This window comes from Coregonus lavaretus (assembly GCF_964263955.1).
Source record: "Coregonus lavaretus genome assembly, chromosome: 2".
In the NCBI taxonomy this organism is placed as follows: domain Eukaryota; kingdom Metazoa; phylum Chordata; class Actinopteri; order Salmoniformes; family Salmonidae; genus Coregonus; species Coregonus lavaretus.
Genome location: NC_139989.1, coordinates 48,759,531 through 48,780,865, shown reverse-complemented (window position 1 = coordinate 48,780,865; position 21,335 = coordinate 48,759,531). Strand labels below are relative to the sequence as shown.

Sequence of the window (21,335 nt, the reverse complement as noted above, 5' to 3'; positions counted from 1 at the left end):
CTTTTCAGTAGCATCTTTACATTTACATTTTACATTTTAGTCATTTAGCAGACGCTCTTATCCAGAGCGACTTACAGTTAGTGAGTGCATACATTTGCATACTGGCCCCCCGTGGGAATCGAACCCACAACCCTGGCTTTGCAAACGCCATGCTCTACCAACTGAGCTACACTTGACTCCTGAATACATCCAAATGCTATAAAAGGGATCACTTAGCCTCAGTGGCCAGTTTATTAGGTACTCATTCACGAGTCAGGTGGCCGTGGCTTGCTATATAAAGCAGGCAGACAGGCATCGAGGCATTCAGTTACTGTTCAAATTAACGTTAGAATGGGCAAAATGAGTGACCTAAGCGACTGAGCGTGGTATGATCGTCGGTCCTAGGAGCGCCGGTTCCAGTATCTCAGAAACGGCTGGCCTCCTGGGCTTTTCACGCACGACAGTGTCTAGAATTTACAGAGAATGGTGGGACAAACAAAAAACATCCAGTCAGCGGCAGTCCTGGGGGCGGAAACAGCTCGTTGATGAGAGGTCGAAGAAGAATGCAAGAATCGTGCAAGCGGGCCACAAACAGGCAAATAATGGCGCAGTACAACAGTTGTGTGCAGAACGGCATCTCAGAACGCACAACTCGTCGGTCCTTGTCACGGATGGGCTATTGCAGCAGACGACCACACCAGGTTCACTCCTATCAGCGAAAAACAAGAAGAAGCGGCTCCAGTGGGAAAGCGATCACCAAGACTGGACAATTGAGGAGTGGAAAAACATTGCCTGGTCCGACGAATCCCGGTTCCTGTTGCATCATGCTGATGGCAGAGTCAGGATTTGGCGTAAGCAGCATGAGTCCATGGCCCCATCCTGCCTGCTGTCAACGGTACAGGCTGGTGGCTGGGATGTAATGGTGTGTTCCTGGCAAAGTTAGGTCCCTTGATACCAATTGAGCAATGTTTCCATGCCCCGAAGAATTCCGGCTGTTCTGGAGCCAAAAGGAGGTCTGACCCGGTACTAGATAAACTGGCCACTGAGTGTATATTGCATGGATAGAGATAAATATACATCATATTTCTCATTGACACTAAATTGTCTCATTAGTGTAAGCAAAGCCCCTGCTTCTTGACAGTACAGTTTGTCCTTTCAAGTTTATTAATTCATATCCTGCCCTACATTCACACAGGCTTTTTGAACTGTGTCCTCCCCCCATGCAACACCCCGGCCCAGACAACTGCAGTAGAGTGCTGAAATGGCGCTACGCTAAAAGTATGCTATGATACCAATGCTGTGCCATGGTTAAAAATACTACGCTATGCCACAGAGTGAGGCACACATAGCTAACCCCCTTGTTTAAAACACACAGACACCAGGAGACTCCTGTAACTGGACATAGGCATGGTGACATTTGAAGGGAACGCCATCTGGGCCGGTTTTACGACCCTGGCTGCTTTGCTTCCCCAATAGATGCAGGTGGCTGGATACCATTGTTATAACTCCACGACAGGATTACATTTTTGTGGTAATGACAGCACGCATTAATGTCTTTCCTCTTAACATGTGATGGAACAACTTGAGACACTAATACAATGAATCAGATGTTACAGAAATAGGGTTTGTCAGAGGGAAGACATTTCAAGCCGTTAATGATACGCTCTATTAGACCCTATATGTCAAATGAATTGCTCCATGGCGGTATTCTTCTGCATCCAAACAAAGTCTGGTATTTGAGGTCACCGGTCTGAAAGTTTCTCTATGAATGTCATTGAAAATCAGGCATCATAAACCAAAATCGTAATGTAGCCACACCTAAGGTATCTGACCTGTAAAGCTACACTTTAGAAATGTTTTTATTCTTGCAGAAGACTCATAGCTATTTTGTTGCATGGAAACAGTGTTCATTTGTCCCAGAATTGTGTTCTTCCAATCCATAAATAACCTAACTGACTAATATCAGACTGGATTTTCACAAGGTCTGTATGCTCCACTACAAAATGGAGACCAGGATACCCTCCTGCTGCTGCTGTAAACGGTTTATTAAAATAAGGTAGAAAAAGGATGTAAGGGGCTCTCCATCGCCCCCTACAGGGTGGTGACGGGCTCTTCCTCCGACTGGCTCAGGTCTACGTGAAGCTCCAGACCTTGCTGCTCCTGCTGCAGCTCGCTGGTGGTGTCAGCATGGGACGAGCTCTGGGGAAGGGTAGCCTGGGACAGGCAGCCCAAAGAGGACATGGGCCGGTCCCGCACAGAGCTGCCTGAGGCTGGGGGAGAGAAAGGGAGGAAGGGAGGCAAGGGGGAAAGGTCAGGGGTCAGGTGTCTGCTACAATCAACCTTAACAGCTGCACAGCAGCAATAGCAAAGAAGAATGCTATTTCCATGTGAGTGTTATTTCAGTCCCATTCCATAGTATTCACTTTTCCAGTTAGTGAAATTGGTTTTTATGTTGTAAATGGGTAATGACGCTGGTGTGAGCTACCTGAGCGGCTGCGCTGGGTCTTGGCACTCTGGGGACGCACAGGGGTCACACAGGCCGGCTCTGTGCAACCAGACTTCTGGAACTGGGAGCGCATGACCTTGTCTTTGCTCTTGCACATGCCTGCAGTCATCAAAACAACAATGTCACATCACGGCCTTGACATGGGAATGACAGGACCCCACCACACCCATAGCCGTACTGTACATAGACACCCATACCAGACATACACCACATAAGCCCTTCTTCCAAGTCTTGACCAAAATACTATTTCAATACTATTTCGACTCATTCAATGGTCTCATAAATTACTGGGAATCACAATACCAAATCCCAGGCATAAAACAGGACAGCACAATTCCCTATTTCTTCCTCCAGGGCTTGATTTGTATGAACAGATGAAAAGGATATTAAGATAGTAACAATGTAATGCAAGCAGCGTTACCCCAGGTCCAGTTATATTTACAGTCCGTTACAGACACCAGGCCTGCTCTTCTATAACATAGTAACATTGGGTTCTTTCCAGTGTGGACCACTATGCCAACCAGAGCCCCTCCCCCAACCCCAGTGCAGCCCATTCTTATTGCTAACTCACTTCCTTAACCCCGGGAGGAACACCACACTACTATTTAAACCCTCCTAAAATACTCCCTCCCATAAACTAAGCTCCTCTCTCCTTCCCTAAATCTCCTCACCTCGTCCTCCTCCACACCTTCGTTCCTAATCCTTCATCACACCACTCTAACACCATACTGTATCCCTCCTCAAATTCTCATTCCCAAACAAAAGCCCACTTTCTTTCTCAACCCACCCCCACTTTTCAGCCTCCTCCTCCCCCTTCTCTCCTGACCCTCCACCTCCCACTTCCCCATGATGTCACCCCTCACTCTTCCTCCCCACACTTTACTCTTTATCCCTGCACTGAGAGCCCAACTCTGGACACATTGTCCAGGGACCGAGAGAGAGGAAATAGGCCAAGGGTAGTTGGGGCCTGGACAGATGGCGCAGTGTGATCATCATCTTAAGATGCATTGTGTAACTGGGCCCAGGGGAAGTGTACTTCACTGTCCATGAGGAGTCCATATGGGCTGTCAGAACTGGAGTCTGGACATCACCCCTCTCCCAGCCCCGGACAGCTACCCACAGCATGCAGACATGTCAGACTCAACATTAGGTCACTTTTTGGAGCGATGGCATTAAAAAAGTTTGCTTGAATTGAGTAACATGAATTAATTACTCTAGCTTTTGTTCACAATTGTCCAGATTCCATTTCCTTTTCTATACATGTAATTCCACTCTAAAAATACACAGTACTGTAGAGTAGAGCTTAATATAATCCCAGTCCAGGGAACCCTGTACCGTCTTTAGGAAAGATGGTGGGTAGTCTGGCATCCACAGTCTTGACCGATCTGGTTTTCAGGCGGCCCTTGTAGATGTGTCCGTCCAATCCCAAGATGTCCACCTCCTCCGGCTGACCAATAGGCACAAGGACAAGGTCAAATATTTGCACACCTAACAACTGTCAAATACACCTCAAATATACTCTGTACATCAACATTATAAATGGCTAAACAAACATGTGATTGACCAGGTGTATTCCTATGGGCTGGCAGTGGTTTAGTTGTCTGTCAGTACAGTAACCCACAGTAAGTGAGGTTGGTCTCACTCACCTGAATACGCAGTGTGGATCTGGAGATGGGCGGTGTCTCCTCCTCAGCCTGGATGAAGTGGCTGATGTGCTGCAGGCGGGTGTAGCGGCGGTTGGGGTAGGTCACGGTGTGGCTGCCTCCACAGCTCCGGGACATGGCCAGGTAACTGTAGTCCGCCATTTCTGGGATGCGCTCGCTAGGATGGACACAGGAGTGAAGGTTGAAGGTCAGAAGATAAACACTTCTAGAGGTTTGTAACAGAACTGACAGTACAGTATTTATAGTTTGTAGTTACTTTGGGGCACCTTGCCTCCCTGACCCTTCTCTAAACCATAACAAAGCAATATGAACAACTTTTTGGCCCTTCCCCTGTTTCAATGCATGTGCTCCCTGCTTCCCTGCCTACCCCTGACCTGACAGACTGACTCACTGCTTGGGCCGACTCTGGCTGGTCCTCTGCAGCGGGCTCAGGATGTGTGGATAGCGGGAGGGCCCGATCTCCCTTAGGGCTCCCTGGCTGTAGGTTCGCTCTGGGCCAGCTAGGTGGCTCTGCACTCTCTCTATCTGCCTACACATCATGGTGTGGATCCGCTGCACCTGCATCATGGCCCTTTCGGAGCTGGCCATCTCAAAGTGGCCGTGGTTGGTCCCTGGCCTCAGGCTGAGATGGAGGGAGAGCTGGCTAATGTCAGACACTTGTAACTATGGAACACTCCTGACAGATCTAGTGTGGGTGTTCGGTCTTTGGAGGTAAGATAAAGTTATATTGGGACTCTGGCACCCCCTGCTGGTTAAGATGGGACCAAGTAAGAGTTTCAGTTGTGATGTTTGACTGAGATGTATAGTAGTATGACTGTCTGCTCTCACCTTCTGCAGTGCTGGCGAACCTGCTCAAGCTCATAGATGGTGTACGGTCGGTTGGACTTGTGGGAGGGTAGGCCAGGAGTGGAGGGCATGGTGACCAAGTGCCTGTTGACAAGTAGAGAGAGAGAGAGAAAAGAAAGATAGGTGAAAGAGCAGCACCACAATCATATTATTTCAATTTCCACAATGTCTATTTGTACTGTATAAAAATAGGACATTATTATCATTGCCTTACGGTCCTGGGGTAAGCATATCGACCGGGCGGTCGCAGGAGATGCAGTGGAACCTTGCCACAAGTTGTCTATGAAAGGGACATAACAAAGAAAAATCAAAACCAAAGTTTATTGTTCGCATACACAGCTGTTATAGCAGGTGCAGCGAAATGCTTACGTTTCTAGCTCCAATAGTGCAGTAGAATATCTTGCAAATACAATACAAATACACAAATAATCAAGAAATCAAGAAATGACAGAAGGAGTCCAATAAACAATCCAGAGTAGATATATGAGAGTGAGCACGTGTCAGAATCCAGAATATAAATACGTGGTGTGTATTGACAGTAAATCATTTGGAAGGAAAATGGTATGTACAATAGTAGGTATATTAGGATGAGATATGTCCAGAATACAGTATATACATACACAGTGAGTAAACAACAGTATTAAAAATAGAATATAGAATATAGACAGAGATAAAATATAGAATATAGACAGAGATAAAATATAGAATATAGACAGAGATAAAATATAGAATATAGACAGAGATAAAATATAGAATATAGACAGAGATAAAATATAGAATATAGACAGAGATAAAATATAGAATATAGACAGAGATAAAATGAACGTTAAACACAGGAAGACAATGAAGGCATGATCATGTATAACTCCATAGAGGAACCTGGACCTATCCAGCCATCATCCCTCCTGGGCCTGGCTGTGACCAGTGACTTACCTCCTGATGCCTGCAGCGTCATCCTCCTTCGGGGCAGGCTGGGCCTGCAGCTGCTTACGGATGCTCTTCCAGCGGTCCTCTAGCTGCTTCTTCACAGGATCCAGCTCAATCCGGTCCAGCTACACAGAGAGATAACAGATTTACTACAGGGATCCCAGAGACATACACTACCACCAGACACTCCAGACAGACATTCCATAAGACTTTATCAAACAATGCTATGTCACTATAAACACGTTCGTAAAACACTTAAAACCTTGTGACATACAGACTTGTGAGATATATGACATGGTGATAGCATAGTAATAACAGCAGAGCATGGCGTGTATCAATGGACATGTAGGCTTATTATATAAACATCCATAGCAGGGTAACTTCCAGCTCAGTCCCACCTTGCACTCCATCTCGGTGGAGATTTTGTCGATGATTTTGTGCCAGTCCTGCTCCTGGCCGGTGATCTTGCTGAGCAGCTCCTGGAACATGGTGTTGAGCTCCTCTGTCATGGAGTCAAACTGCATGCGGCTCACCTTGGTCTCCAGGGCACGCTTGTCTGCTTTCTACAGGGAGAGAGGAGATGCAGTCAGGGCAATGGCAGTACTAGTGTGGGCTTTTAAGGGTTAGGTGAAATCTGTATGGGCTTGTAAGGGTTAGGTGAAATCTGCATGGGCTTGTAAGGGTTAGGTGAAACCTGCATGGGCTTGTAAGGGTTAGGTGAAATCTGCATGGGCCTGTAAGGGTTAGGTGAAACCTGTATGAGCTTGTAGGTGTATGGACACATATGTGCTTGTGGTGACTTGTATGGCCTCGGTAGGGTTTAGCATGGGCTTGTACAGGTGAACTTGAGCATGTTGGGATTTGTAGGTACCCCTATGGTCTTGAATGGACTTGTGGAAGCTTGTCTAGACTAACATAAACATGTGAAGACTTGCGAGAGTTCACCTGAGTTGAGTAAAAGACACTGAAGGAAAGCTAAACTATGTTGTGGTAAGACACTCACGATTTCAATCTCCATCTCCACAAGATCTTTGTCAGCTTTCTTCTCGTCCAGTTCTTCCATGGACTTGTACAGATGCTGTGAAAGAAAGACATTATTGAGAATCATCTTTCTGTGGATTGGAACAGAAGAACAGCATGGAGCCGCTCCTATTCCCCTATGGGCCTCCCTGTGCTGCGGCCCTCCCTCCCAGACTCACGTCGATGTGGACCTGTTTCTGGCTCTGCTCCTCAATCAGGTGGTTGGCTGTGCTGTGGAGCTTCTCACACTCAGCCTGCAGCTGCAGGATGGCTCCCTGAACGTCATTCATCAGCTCCGAGCTCTGGCAGAAACAACACAGAGAGACAGGGTTCTACATCTGTAATACACAGCCATGGCCCCAGTACCATGGAGCGCACTGACACTGACACACTCCTTTCCCTTAACACCTCTCTGAACACACTGCTGCCCTGATAGAGCATCGCTTACATATCTCAAAACGTATCCCTCCCTCAGGGTTCAACATAACAGACCCATTATTTAACCCTTTCCTATTCTGTTTCCTCCTCTGTCCCTGCCTACAGTACCTCTGCTCTAGGTCCGCCTCCTCCCTGCTGATTCATAAAGCTGCTAACCAGGCCCTGCAGATTCTCATAGCGCTGGAACAGCTGGCTGACCTTCCTGCTCATGTCTACAGAGCAGGAGGGGCATGTGGAGCCCTGCTGCCCGCCTGCCTGACTGCTGCCCTGGCCCTGCTCTGGCCCCTGCTGGAGGCTCTGGGAGAGCAGCGAGGAGGAGGACGCCATCATGTCCTCAAGCATGCCTCGCAGGTTGTCCATCTGGGGTGAGAGGGCTGTGTGAGGGCCATGTTGGGGCCACAAGCGGTCGCTAGCTACTACATTATGGATGGTGCTGTTTCAGCTATATTCTACAGTTGAATGTTTCACAGAGTACCCTGGTGTTTAGACCTGACAGTGTATTCAAATGTCTATATGCTCTGAAATATGTCTGTCTGTCTGTCTGTCTAACCTGATTCTGTAGCTGTCTGTCTTTCTTGGTCTTCTGCTCAGCCTTGGCTGAGGTGTTCTCAGTTTTCAGCAGTAGCACCTCCTCCTCCACTTTCTGCACTGCGTTCCTGAACACAGAGAGGAGCACCAGGCCATGAGGAGCAGGCCACCACCTCTCTTACAATGGAAAACTATCACATCTCAACTTCCCATAAAACTTCTAACTACTTACAAATTACTTAGACTACCAAACTATATCAAATGTAGTATCCATAAAAAACTATCTATAATTTATATTTAGCCTTCCTGTGTGCTCCTGTGTCCTTGTTTACCTGAGGTATAATATCTGCAGTCTGAGCTGTCCTTGCTGAGCAGAGTTAGAGGAGTCCTCACTGTCTGACCCTTTGGCCATTCCTGAGCCTCCCTCTGAGTCCTGAACTGTCCCTATGTTCAGAATCAGCTGCTCCAGTTCTCCCAGCTACAACAGGGACATGGGGCCATCAACAATGTGTGTGTGTGTGTGTGTGTGTGTGTGTGTGTACATCTTCCTCCCTCACCTTGGCTCTGTCACCCACCAGGCTGTCTACCAGAACTCTCAGATGATTCAGTTGATCCATCAGGTTGTCGGGCACATCCCTGTCACCTACACATTCAGGGGAAAAAATGGTCATCCCACACAAAAGACATAATTCAGTAAAAGAAAACATAGAATAGCCATACACTATCCAGTCCCCACATTGCTATCTTACCCATGTCAGTGAGGAGCTCCCGGAGGTGCTGGAGCTGGGCCTGGTCGGCCTTGCCTGCTTCCAGCAGCCCTACTCTGGTCTCCAGGGTGTTGTGTCTCTCCCTGAGCCTGCCCACGTCCCTCAGGGCCTCCACTGTTTCTGGGTAACGCTCTGCCCCGCTGGCCACACGAGACAGGGGTTTACTGCGCACCATCAGAGCTCCATCAGAGAGGGACTGCTGGGGAAGCACCCCCCCATGCTGGATGCCAGTGACAGTGCCAGTGCCAGTGCCAGGAGTGAAGGCAGCAGCTCCATCAGAGAGAGACTGCTGGGGCAGTGCCCCTCCATGCTGGCTGGCAGTGACAGTGCCAGGAGTGAAGGTAGCAGCTCCAGTGTTGGCATTAGCAGAGGCGCTGAAAGGAGTGATGGTGGTCATGACCACTGAAGTGGGGCCAGCGACAGGGACTGAGTCCCTGATTTCCTATTGGAGAAATAGCTACCATCAACACAAAGCTCATGTCTATTCCTCGGTCTTGTATATGATTGCTTGATAAAGGACTCTCGCTCTTTTGAGCAAGACATAAGACATGCCTTTTGCAGATTCTGTTGCTCGCTAACCAAGGTGGTCTGCAAGATGTCCCAGGTCACACACTGGATGAGCTCGTCTGGGTCTGGGTAAAGTCCAACTCTGTCCTGCAGCTCTTTCTGTGATAGAGAGAAGACAAGAAAGAGGGGAAGTCATGATTAACCTCTATTTACTAGAGTTAGCTGCAACAGTACTATACTATTGTTTGGCTCCTCTTAGCAATGTAGTATATCATTTCTGAGCTCGGAAAGTAGTCTACTCAGTTCCAACTCACGGTGGCAGAGTCCAGGTTGTCCAGTCGGTGGCAGTACTGCTCCACTTTGTTGATTCTGTCAACCAGCTCACTCATGTTCAGCTGGAACACAAAGAACACCCAGAGCAACGTCATGCTACCAGATGGAAACAGATATGTAGGATGATCCCTATCATCCTCGCTCTATTGTTGGGGTGAGTGACAGGCCAGGTTGCCAGAGATAAGCTGTGGCTCTTTGATGCTGTTGCCCTCTGTATGACTCCATGTCCCCTACAGAGAGTGATGGAGGGAGGGAGGGGACCAGGGCCAGGGTGGATCGGGCTCTACATGACGCTATATTTCACCAATGTGTGGGGTGGTGAGATGGAGAAGGATTCCTTAGTGATGAGCACTGGGTGTATCCCCTACTGTAGGTTAATGAGGGAGATAAGCAAGGTTGCCAGATGTTGTCTACCTGCAATCCCTCCTCGCTATGAGGGTTTGCCAGTGTGGATGTGTGTCTGACCTGGTCGAGTTGGTTCTGGAGGCTCTTGACCGCTTTCTTTAGGTCGTCTCTGGACTCCTTCAGGTCCTGGATCTCCTTCAGCAGATCCTGGATCAGCGACATAGACTGGAAACACAACAGAGTATGTTTGAAAGACTCAAAGCTCAAAGAACCTCACATTACTGGTCAGATCATTTAACACAATCATTATATTTTGTCAGTTTCTGTTATGATGACTGAATCGTAGGCTATAAAAATAAAGAGAGTCGCACACTCTATATACAGTTCATTCGGAAAGTATTCAGACCCCTTGACTTTTTCCACATTTTGTTGCGTTACAGCCTTATTCTAAAATGTATGAAATAACATGTTTCCTCATCAATCTACACACAATACCCCATAATGACAAACAAAAAAATTGATCATCCTTGAGATGTTTCTTGAGATGTTTCTACAACTTGATTGGAGTCCACCTGTGGTAAATTCACACACCTGTCTATATAAGGTCCCACAGTTGACAGTGCATGTCAGAGCAAAAACCAAGTCATGAGGTCAAAGGAATTGACCGTAGAGCTCCGAGACAGGATTGTGTCGAGGCACAGATCTGGGGAAGGGTACCAAAAAATATCTGCAGCATTGAAGGTCCCCAAGAACACAGTGGCCTCCATCATTCTTAAATGGAAGAAGTTTGGAACCACCAAGACTCTTCCTAGAGCTGGCCGCCCGGCCAAACTGAGCAATCGGGGGAGAAGGGCCTTGATCAGGGAGGTGACCAAGAACCTGATGGTCACTCTGACAGAGCTCCAGAGTTCCTCTGTGGAGATGGGAGAACCTTCCAGAAGGACAACCATCTATGCAGCACTCCATCAATCAGGCCTTAAAGGTGCAGTGGCCAGATGGAAGCCACTCCTCAGTAAAAGCCCACTTGGAGTTTGCCAAAAGGCACCTAAAGGACTCTCAGACCATGAGAAACAAGATTCTCTGGTCTTTTTTTTTACATTTTAGTCATTTAGCAGACGCTCTTATCCAGAGCAACTTACAGTTAGTGAGTGCATACATTTTCATACTGGCTACTTCCTTTGAAGATCAGTAGGAAGATCCTAAACCCCTTCATTTAGGAGGGATCCCAAAACCCCTCTCCATGGCTCCATCCAGTTGACCTTTCACCCCAATGGAGGTTCCTAGGACACCATCGTCCATATGCATTAGACGAGACACACAAGCTGTTACATAGCAGCAGTAGGACCTGTCTGTCTCCAGATAATCCATGTTTTTCAGAGTACATAACCCCTGCTCATATGGAACTACCACTTCTCTTTAACACAGCTGAAGCCTTGTTGACAGAGTAAACCCACACATTTACTCTGGGTGTTGCAAATTAGAAATAAGTTGTGTTTACTAAGCAAAGTTGAAACAGGTGGCTTTGAACGTATTGACCAGAGTTCCTGTGGGTTTTGTCAAATGCACCCAGACATGAAATGATGCATAGCCCCACTGAGCTGCACAGGTCGTCAACCAATTGGCTGAATAACTAACAGGTTGTTAAGTGAGCTGTAAACGTGGAAATGATTTATGACCTGCTTGTATGGAATTTCTGGAGGAGACCACCTTTTCAATGATCGCCTCAAGTATCTCAGAGACATGAGATTAGGCTAAACATGATCAAATCTTGTAGCAGGACATACACTAGAATATTCTAACCCGGCAACCAACCCAACCCCTAATGACAAACAGAGAGGCAATCAACTGTATTCGTCACATTTTGATGAGTGGGTCCAGGGTATGGTTAATTTCCTATGAGATTCCAATGACAGTTAAAAAGCTCAGTGTGGCTGATTGGACATATTGAGTATACAGGAAGTTATGATAATAGCCTACATCAGCAACAGTAGGCTAAATGTATGCATGGTCCTATTCCCTCAAAGGAGCTGGGCTCCCTAACCAGGGGACATCCCCAACCTTATCTTCCTCAGACACAATGTCCCTAGTCCTCTGTCTGTTTGTCTGTGTGGATGTTGTTTGGACAGAGTGCCCAACCTCCTTTCTGTTTCTGCCACAACATCTGGGTCAGCATCACCCACAAGTCTGTTGCCAATGGTAACAGACAGGACAACATAAATACAAGCCCCTTCTGACAACAAGCAACACTCTAGGGGTAGGGTTAGGATAGTAACTAACATAATAAACTTTTACTGTCCCAACAATAAGGAAGTTATTTGCGATTGGGAAGAAAGCCATCCGCTCTACCTCCCTGTTACTCTTTAGTCAGCCATTAACTGGCTCTGACTAAGATGGCCGGTGGCCTGGAATCCTTCCACGCCACTGTGAACACAGAGCGCCACTCAGGCAGACTTTTCGCTGCCCTCTCAGAGCCAGGACATGTACCCTGTGGGGTCACAGCGGAGCACACCTTTATCAACCACAACAATCCCCTGACAATCTCTGTCATGGGTTAAGAAGTGAGTGACCCTGGCTAAGGTATGCGGCAAATACAATATGCTGCTATGAGTTGTGAGACAGAAACTGACGGACATTGTGTCTTAGTGGGGGTCTTCAGGGATATGGCAGACAGGGCCAGAGAAGACCAATCAGGGTCAGCGAGGGCCAGCGAGGGCCAGACAGGGTCAGTGGATACTGTTATTGACCCACAGCAGACATGAATGATTCCGAGGATTTTCAAAGAGGCACCTTCGCCTGGACCCACTGGCTGTCTCTCCCTCATATCACCTGAGTGTTATTCTTCCTCTGACAACTACAGTCATTTCTCTGCAGGAGACCAATTACACCTTATCTACCTGAGAGAGAGGGGGGGGGGGGGGGGGGGGGGGGTAACTGGGCAGGTCTGGGCAACATCAGTGAAGATAGCTAAGTCCTGTGCAATCTTTCGATCTTCCTACTTGCTTTACCTACTCAGACTGTCATGTCTCTATCAGTGTCCATATTTCAAACTCAGACATTTCAGATAACAGCTGAGACACAGTTCAGAGTGTGGTATGAAGTACTGGACCGACACTGATTCTAAATTGTGTACACCACAGGAGGTTGGTGGCACCTTAATTGGGGAGGACGGGCTTGTGGTAATGGCTGGAGCTGAATAGGTGGAATGGTTTCAAACACATGGAAAGCACGTTTGACTCCGTTCCATTTATTCCATTCCAGCCATTACAATGAGCCGTCCTCCTATAGCTCCTCTCAGCAGCCTCCGCTGGTGTACACATGCTCAGAGTGATCTGCACTACTCAGCTATTCCATTTTGTTCCACAGCATACACAGGGAACACAAGAGTGGTGCTTATCTTTGGGGAGTGGCCTTTCCTTTGGAAACGGGAACAGAGACACAGCGAGGTCATTTGAGAAGACAGTGCGGTGCCCATCACCTATTGTGCTGTGCTCTGTCATCAATATCCTTATCCAGTGCTGAGTGCTCTGAAATGCTCACCATTCACCACACAGACAGGCCCCCAGCTGCGGGACAGGGCTCTGATGAGCAAGCACTCAAGGACTTAATACAGATGAGAGGGGCTGAAATCACTTGCCAGCAGCATACCACCCTGCATTCCACTGCTGGCTTGCCTCTGAAACTAAGTAGTTGGTCCTGGTCGGTAACTGGATGGGAGACAGAATGCAGCTGGAAGGCCAGTAGGGGGTACTCTTCCTGCTGGTCTAAGGAGATCAAAATGCCCCAGGGCAGTGAAGGGGACATTGCCCTGCATAGGATGCTGTCTTACAGTGTCTTGACTCTGTGGTCACTAAAGATCCCATGGCACTTATCGTATGAGTAGGGGTGTTAAACCCGGTGTTGTGGCTAAATTCCCAATCTGGCCCTCATACCATCATGGCCACCTAATCATCCCTAGCTTTCAATTGGCTAATTCGTCCCCTCTCCTCCCCACTGTAACTCTTTCCCAGGTCGTTGCTGTAAGATAATATGTTCTCAGTCAATTTATCTGGTAAAATAAGGGTCAATAAATAAACCTCAGTCCAGACTCTAACATCTGTCACAAGATTGACATTTACATTTTAGTCATTTAGCAGACGCTCTTACCAGAGCGACTTACAGTTAGTGAGTGCATACATTATTTTTTTATTTGTTCATACTGGCCCCCGGTGGGATGGATGTCTAGTCTAGTGGAACTGTAATGTGATCCTATTTCTTGACTGTTATGGCCATTTTTCTATGACCACAAAATGATGTTTTGGGACAGATTCCCCTAAATGATTTGGGGCCTATCTTATGACAAGCAAAATTGTGCATCACAGGCAAGTCAAAGTTTCAACACAGTTTGACAGTTGATCAAGGGAGGCAGCACTGCCACAGCAGCAGTGTTCAACTTTCACCTGTCCTCGCATGACATTATTTCAATTTATAATAAAATTATAACTCAGCGATGACAGTGTGATATTAATAAATACATTTTGAGGAAGAGCCTGTCTCACCTTGGACACGCCGTCCTCACTCGCCTGAGCCTTGCGGCGGAGCTGCATCAACTGCCACATGTCGTTGACCGGTGTTGTGGTTGAGGCAGTGCGGCTCAGCAGATCTGTACCGCTAGGAAGCTTCTCCAACGCGGCCATTTGTCTCTCTATCTGCCGCAGTTTGTCCTCCATGTGATGGTACGGGCTAGAGGACTTGGTCAGAGGCGGCCCATGGGGCTGCTGTGGCGGAGCATCCTCCTCTCTCCAGCCGGTAGTCACATTTTGAATTTTCAGGTGTCCCAGGATAGCGTGGAGGAGGGTATGCAACGCATTGAAGTTGACAGCTCCAACTTCAGGTGTCCCGATCGACAGGTTCACCAAATCGAACAAACTAATGTCAGCTGACATTTTGGCTCACACTACTTTTGAGTTTCAATGTTTTAAAAAAATATTTACGAGGGATATTAAAGATATAGTTTCTTCCAATATTGCCATCTTATTTTGTAAAAATGAAACGCCAGAATGATTCAATTAAATAAAATAAGATCAAAAAACGACAGGATCGAACACAAACAATATAGATGTAAAAAATTATAGGAAAAAAAAACTTTGTTTCGTCTGCACCAAATAAAAAAAAGAGTCTGTAAATTACAATTAAATCTTCCCTACATAGCTACTTTTCAACACCTTCTCGTGGCTACTCAATCTCAGTTGTTTCTTATTCCAATGCCATTTGTAACCTTGCTTTAAAAATTATTTTAGTTTGGTTCTAATCTCTCACGCCTACCCTAGAACCGTATTGGACGTAACACTGACAGTGAGTACAGTTCTCTTTTGTGATTGGATGTAGCCTCCTTCCATTACACAATAATCGCATCCCATATTGTGACTCACAGCGTCTCTGGTTGCTGAGCAATAAGGCAGCGGCAGGTAGGACAAGGGTTGCGTTGTTGAGAATATATGCAAAGCATCACCTGTTCTCACCCCAGGTATGCAAAAAGGAGCATACAGACACAAAAAAAAGACTCAAAATAACAATTTAATAATAATAATAAATACATAAAATAAGCGTGCATATCCTGGTGCCTTTCTAAATGCAACTACATTCAAGTATAAAATCTGGTTCATAATGCATAACACGTTGTAGTTCATTCCCTCAAAATCCTATTGATTGCCTCACATCCAATAGCTCTGGCGCTGAACAATCTTCAAACTCAGTTTTCATGCTCCGCCGAACAACTGAACTCTACATTCAGCAATCCACACAATGAATGACATGATTAATGAATTAGACTATACATTTTGGGCAAAGAGGACCACAAACATTGTAAACAGTTTGTGACCTCAATCGAAATTGCATGATGAAAATGTAGAAGAAAAAAATGCTTGATGTTTCAATGTGAGTTCTAAATAAAACCATAGCCTCATAAGCTCAGAGTTCTTCAATGTGACATTTAACAGCGCAATATAACCTTGTGCAGTTTAGACATAAAAATTCTGGTCTACATTTTATGATTCAACATTCATCCAACAGCCATATTTACCATGGCTATGCAATCATCCTCAAGACACTATGTATGGCCTTTTGGATCCCACTTTTGACTAAACCTATGGAATACTACAGATACTCTGAAAGTGTGATGCAAATATTGATAAATAAATAACATTTACAGCATTGTTCAACCATTTGGTATGGATTTCACTATAATAAAATAATTAAAATTGCAATAAGCTAGTGTATATGTGTCTTGATAATTTCTCCCTTTATGACAAATGCCATCTTACAAGAAATCTAGATGCAGTGGAGTCCTGATAAATGCAATGGCTTGGGAGTGTTCTAAATGTGTATACTAAACCTGAGCATGCAGAAGTGAAAAGTGTATATTTGAATTGGAACTGGTAAACTGTACTGCATGTAAACAGAGTTTGTACATATCTGATGTGCGCTTATCAAGACTCGACTGTACTACGTTTTCTTCTATCAAATTTAAGTACAATAGTAAGATACATGTTGAGACTGGAACCTTTGGTAGGAATAGCAGTCTCTAGCTAAACCTTAGTTATATAAAATGTCAATGACTACTGCACATTGAAACCAACCAGCTGAACATCTACATAAAGACACAAGCACAGTGAATGACATTGAACGTGAAAATAAAGGCTCCTCTGTGCACAACTGATTTACTCCAAGCAGAGTAAAACATACAGTATTAAATTGTCTCTTACACTTGAAAGGCAAAAATCAATAGAGCTGTGAATGACTATGCTAAAACAGTCTCTGCTTATTGGGGCTGAGGTGGGCCAGTCAAAATATCAGTTGAAGGATTCCAAAGGATAGCTGGGTTGATAGAAAGGTGTTACACTGACTCTTCCCCGGATGACCTATCCAGGTGTGAATAGTTCCTCTCACCGTGGCCCCCTCCTCCCATAGGTTGTCATATGCTGTCATAGTCAGTGTCCCGTCTGCTGGAGACCACCATCCACTCAGCCACGAAGAAGGATAGCGTGCCCAGGAAGCCCACCACAACCATGATGAGCAGCTGCCAGTGCAGCAGGAGATAGTTACTGTAGAAGAAGGCCAGGGCTGCTGCGATGGACTGTGGAGGACAAGAGCACCAAGTTACACCACTGTAATACAACAACAGTGGATAGAAAGTATGGGGAATCGAGGGATATATCATGCAAATAACTCAATGTTATATTTCTTCAAATCATTCCGAGTAATACATCACCACCATAGATAGCAAACCATACCGTGTGTGTAGGCCTAACAGATATCAATGTACCTGGACAAACTTGAAAACAGCGAAGGCAGGAGCGCTGTCCTCCCGGAACATGAATCCCACAATGCTCAGCAGCTGGGTGTTGAAGCAGCTGTCCCCCAGGCCCAGCAGGAAGCTGCACAGCAGAGCCACCTCAACACTGAACACACAATACAGTCAAAAATACAGCAGAGCCACCTCAACACTGTGGACACACATCAGAACACAACAGGTTAAGCAAATAAGGCAACGCCACCTCAACACTGAACAGACAACATCCCAGGTTAATACAGACATGGAACCTTACACAATCTGCAGTAACCTGATATCAGAGTTAAAATGCAATTATGCACTACTGCTACACTTAACATAATGCTCATGTCCTGACCTACTGTATTCATATGCAAAGTACAGTAGAATTGTTGTAATAGTAATCTATGGTGATTGTTAAATGGGCCATCTGAGTAAGCCCTGCTGTGTACCTGGGGGTGATGTATGCCTGCAGGTGTGTGCCCTCCTCTGGGGCAATAGGGGCATCACTGGCGATGTTCAGGAAGATCAGGTAAAAGGCCACGAAGTGAGTGATCAGCCCCAGCAGCACCACCGGGTTCCTCCCAAACCGGTTGCACTTGTTCAGCATCCCAAACACCCCCCCTCCTGGACACACAGAGGCACAGCAAAAACAGAGGCGTTTACTTCCTCGAATCATCAGTCCCTTCCTGGCAACCCAATTTATCTGCTTTCCTAACCTCACGTGTATCATGTGATGCGAAACATCACTGAAGATAAAAAACTACTTAGAATCAACAGTGGTAACAGACTCACCTATGATCTCTCCCAGGCCAATGAAAATGCCAGAGAGCCCGATCAGACTCTTCGCATCGTCCCCAAATCGTGTCATGGCTCCTATACATGTCCCGTATACCCCGCTGTAAAATGTCAGCTCTAGGCCTGAAGGTGGAGACGGAGCAAGAGTTACACACATAGAATCTATGGTTACGCATTCAAACATACTCAATGTTAATTGAATATGCATCCGTTTATATTTCTATAATTCTATACTAGCATCCACTGAAAGAAGTTTCCTCATATGGAAATAGCCCAAACCAGCTTTTTCCTGAAGGAATTGGAATTAATTTGCCCACCTGTGTATGCTATGGAGATACTTAGCAGTAGCATCTCTTTAGTGACAGACAACTGCAACGCTTTCTCTGTAAGAAGAGGGCACATATCAGTCAGCTGAGCTCTGGGCCTTTGTGGATATTGCTGATAAGACAGATTGAAGTAAGTTGCAACCAATGAACTCTGACTCACTCAAAGCGTCCAGAGCCTGGGAACCGAGACCTGGAGTCGCTCTGCAAGGAAGAGAAATCCATAAATAAACTTAAGTACAGCCTATCCAAACATAGAGAAATACAGAATTATCCAGATTCAACACAGGCCTATGGAGGAATACACTGTACCTTACATACAACGGCAGGTACAGAATGCACAAACACCATTTGTATGGCATATCTATTAGTATATCAATATTTGATGTGTGTATGTATGCATGACAACATGCGTGATTCTGGTCAATAAAAGGGTAGATAAGGACAATCTTTCTTGTGCTAGTTTACTCTAACATTAGACCTAGACCATGTTTTCCAGCCCAGCCTGTCTGCAGACTGCACTCACACAATGATAGAGGCGCTCTCTGTGGACTCAGATGCCTCGGAGGGTGTGGCCTCAGGCTCTGGCTTCTGGATCAAGAAGAACAGGAAGCTGCCCACCAGGCTGATGACCGTGAGAGAGATGAACACCGTCTGGCGATCCTTGTCTAGACACACACACACACACACCACCAGCAGCATGTGTCAGTAACTTATGGCCAAAATGAGATTTCCTCATTGTGTCAAGGGAACTTAGGGAATGCTAGATACTATAAAAAGGAAAGGGGAAAAGACTCATGAATCTAGGTAGAATACGTTCAAAATATATTTACATTGTTATACTAAAAAGTTAACCAAAACTGATGACATACCTGATATGTGAACATGGCCATGCCAGGCAAAATAAATATACATGTTTCCAAAGAATAAGCTGCAAAATGAGATAGATACATGTTAGGCAGTGCAACACCATGGATTTAGTACTAGGGTGAAAAAGCTATGCTAAACAGTGCTGCAATCAATACAGTTATGCTGATAATAATTTGTAAGTCGCTCTGGATAAGAGCGTCTGCTAAATGATGTAAATGTAAGAAGAAGTACCTGAACTGTAGCAAGGCCCAGAAAATACCACTGTTCCTGCCAATGGTGGCATCTGTAGAGTTGATGGTGAGTAGGTTCCCCTGAGCTGTCCACAATACTAGGCCACAGATGGAAAGAGAAAAGAAAGAGGGTTATGTGGTGATAGAGATACGAGTCTAATTCTCAAGTAAGAATAGCACATAGTCTTCTTACTTGCAGCTGCTATTCCAACTACTACAGAGGCTGTGTAGAAGCTCCAAGTGAAGGGGTGGATGAACATGGCAATGTATCCACTGATGGAAACAAAACATTGAACAGCTTTAACATCACAAATAAGCTAATGAAAACAAGTACTTTATGCACACTCAGAGAATAGGTAAATAAACAGTTCTGTAAACAGGTATAGGCTACAGTGGGTTGATTTAAAGAAAGGTCAAAAGAGTGTGCTCACCTGTATACTAATCCACTAAAGAACATGGACAATTGGGGTCCTATAACAGCCACTACTGAGGGAGCAATCAGGTTGGATGCAGAGAAAACTCCATAGATGATGGCCATGCTACATGTAAAGACATGTGTAAAAACGAATTAGATTATTATTGCACCAATGTAATACCGCTATTCATAAAAAAATTTAGCAACATGGCTACAACTGCAGGCGTTTTATTCTAAGTCACTAGGGATATGTTTTATTTTTTTTAAAAGCCAGGTGTTTGCCTGCCATGGGTGGTGTCATTAAGATGTCCATAAAGGCCAACAGCAGCAATGAAATCACAAACGAGGCCCTACAACAGCACAGTCATATGCATGTTATTTACGTAATACCTCGGCAAACTGGGATATTGTAGAGAACTGAAAGTCAACTTTGTTGTCTAAACTGGGCAGATTCAATTACTTACCTTTGGAGACCTATTTGAGAGAGAGACAGGATTACGATCTTCCAACAGTTCTAATGTTTATCATAGGACAAAGTCACAGTATTTCAGCATCACAATGAATTACCTTGTGTATCCACTCCCATGGAATTCAGTGCTGTTGAAACTCTTGATCACAGTTTGCTGAAAAAGCACGAGACATAAACAAATGACACCATCAATATCAATTTCCCCTGTAGGTTTCCTACAGTTGTGTGGCTTGAATTTCTATGTATCATTTGTCAGTTCAACCATACCTCTATATTGCCGCATGTTTGGAAAGCAGTGAACATGAACATAAATCCAAAACCCAGGATTATGATGTTCAAGAGTGTCTTTCCCTCTGGACCCATGCTTGCTGCAGGGTGTCACTGTAATATTACTTGACGAAATGGGTTAGTTAAAAAACCTCTGAAGGGGCCCACAGCTCATCTGAAAAAGAACAGAATCAAAACAACCTTGTTGAGAAATTTGTAGAAAGGTTGGGAAATACAAACAATGCTATGAATATGAACTATTGTCCAAACAATACATATCTAGCTAGATCTGCTACCAAATAATCACTACAGTACTTCCTTGCTTTTGTCTGTTTAGCCATTTAAGAAGAAAACAACTTACCGACTCGGGTGCTGCACTGTATAGTCCTTGTTTGTGCAAGCTACATAGTTAGCAAACCAATAACGACTTGTGGAGTTAGCAGATGGACTCAAATCCTAGAAAGAATCCAACAATAATGTACTAGACTACAATACTTTCCCCCCGTCTAGTTTAAAACGGTCTTTGAATAATTCTCAGTGAGTGACCGAAACTGTTCGTCATGTGAGATAAATCAGCTGACACTGCACCGCCGTATAAGCCAAAGCCCACTGGGAAACTGAGTTTATTTGCTAGTCTGACGTCACTCTCGTTTCCGGGTCAAACATTTGAAAACATTACTGAATTGAAATTATTTTCCATTTGTGTCCCATCCAAGTTATTTGTATATAATATCATATGTTTTGGGGTATTGAATTGTGATTGAAAATGTGTAATTTGAAGATTTGTGTTGCTTTTC

General features: G+C 45.3%; 2 protein-coding genes across 2 annotated transcripts; both read right to left on the bottom strand.

The window, feature by feature from the left end:
• Positions 1-2,070: 2,070 nt before the first annotated feature.
• LOC311139354 (glutamine-rich protein 2) lies at positions 2,071-14,782 on the bottom strand (the record flags this gene model as incomplete). Its single annotated transcript, XM_084174226.1, has 20 exons — positions 2,071-2,249; positions 2,465-2,584; positions 3,821-3,932; positions 4,132-4,306; positions 4,978-5,079; positions 5,210-5,275; positions 5,929-6,047; positions 6,321-6,485; positions 6,926-7,000; positions 7,122-7,244; positions 7,489-7,740; positions 7,931-8,036; positions 8,241-8,386; positions 8,466-8,551; positions 8,658-9,117; positions 9,255-9,341; positions 9,497-9,577; positions 9,981-10,085; positions 12,247-12,345; positions 14,396-14,782. The coding sequence occupies 20 exons, from the start codon at positions 14,780-14,782 to the stop codon at positions 2,071-2,073; spliced, it is 3,045 nt and encodes a 1,014-aa protein (XP_084030352.1).
• Positions 14,783-16,396: 1,614 nt separating this feature from the next.
• On the bottom strand, positions 16,397-21,048 carry LOC311148546 (UNC93-like protein MFSD11). Its single transcript, XM_084185529.1, has 14 exons — positions 20,900-21,048; positions 20,539-20,713; positions 20,370-20,425; positions 19,819-19,926; positions 19,581-19,660; positions 19,389-19,485; positions 19,160-19,218; positions 18,814-18,955; positions 18,451-18,491; positions 18,282-18,347; positions 17,962-18,087; positions 17,619-17,793; positions 17,161-17,296; positions 16,397-16,971 (listed from the first exon to the last, which is right to left on the bottom strand). Exons 2-14 carry the CDS (start codon positions 20,632-20,634, stop codon positions 16,810-16,812), a joined length of 1,344 nt encoding a protein of 447 aa, XP_084041655.1. The 5' UTR covers positions 20,635-20,713; positions 20,900-21,048; the 3' UTR covers positions 16,397-16,809.
• Between the last annotated feature and the right edge of the window lie 287 nt (positions 21,049-21,335).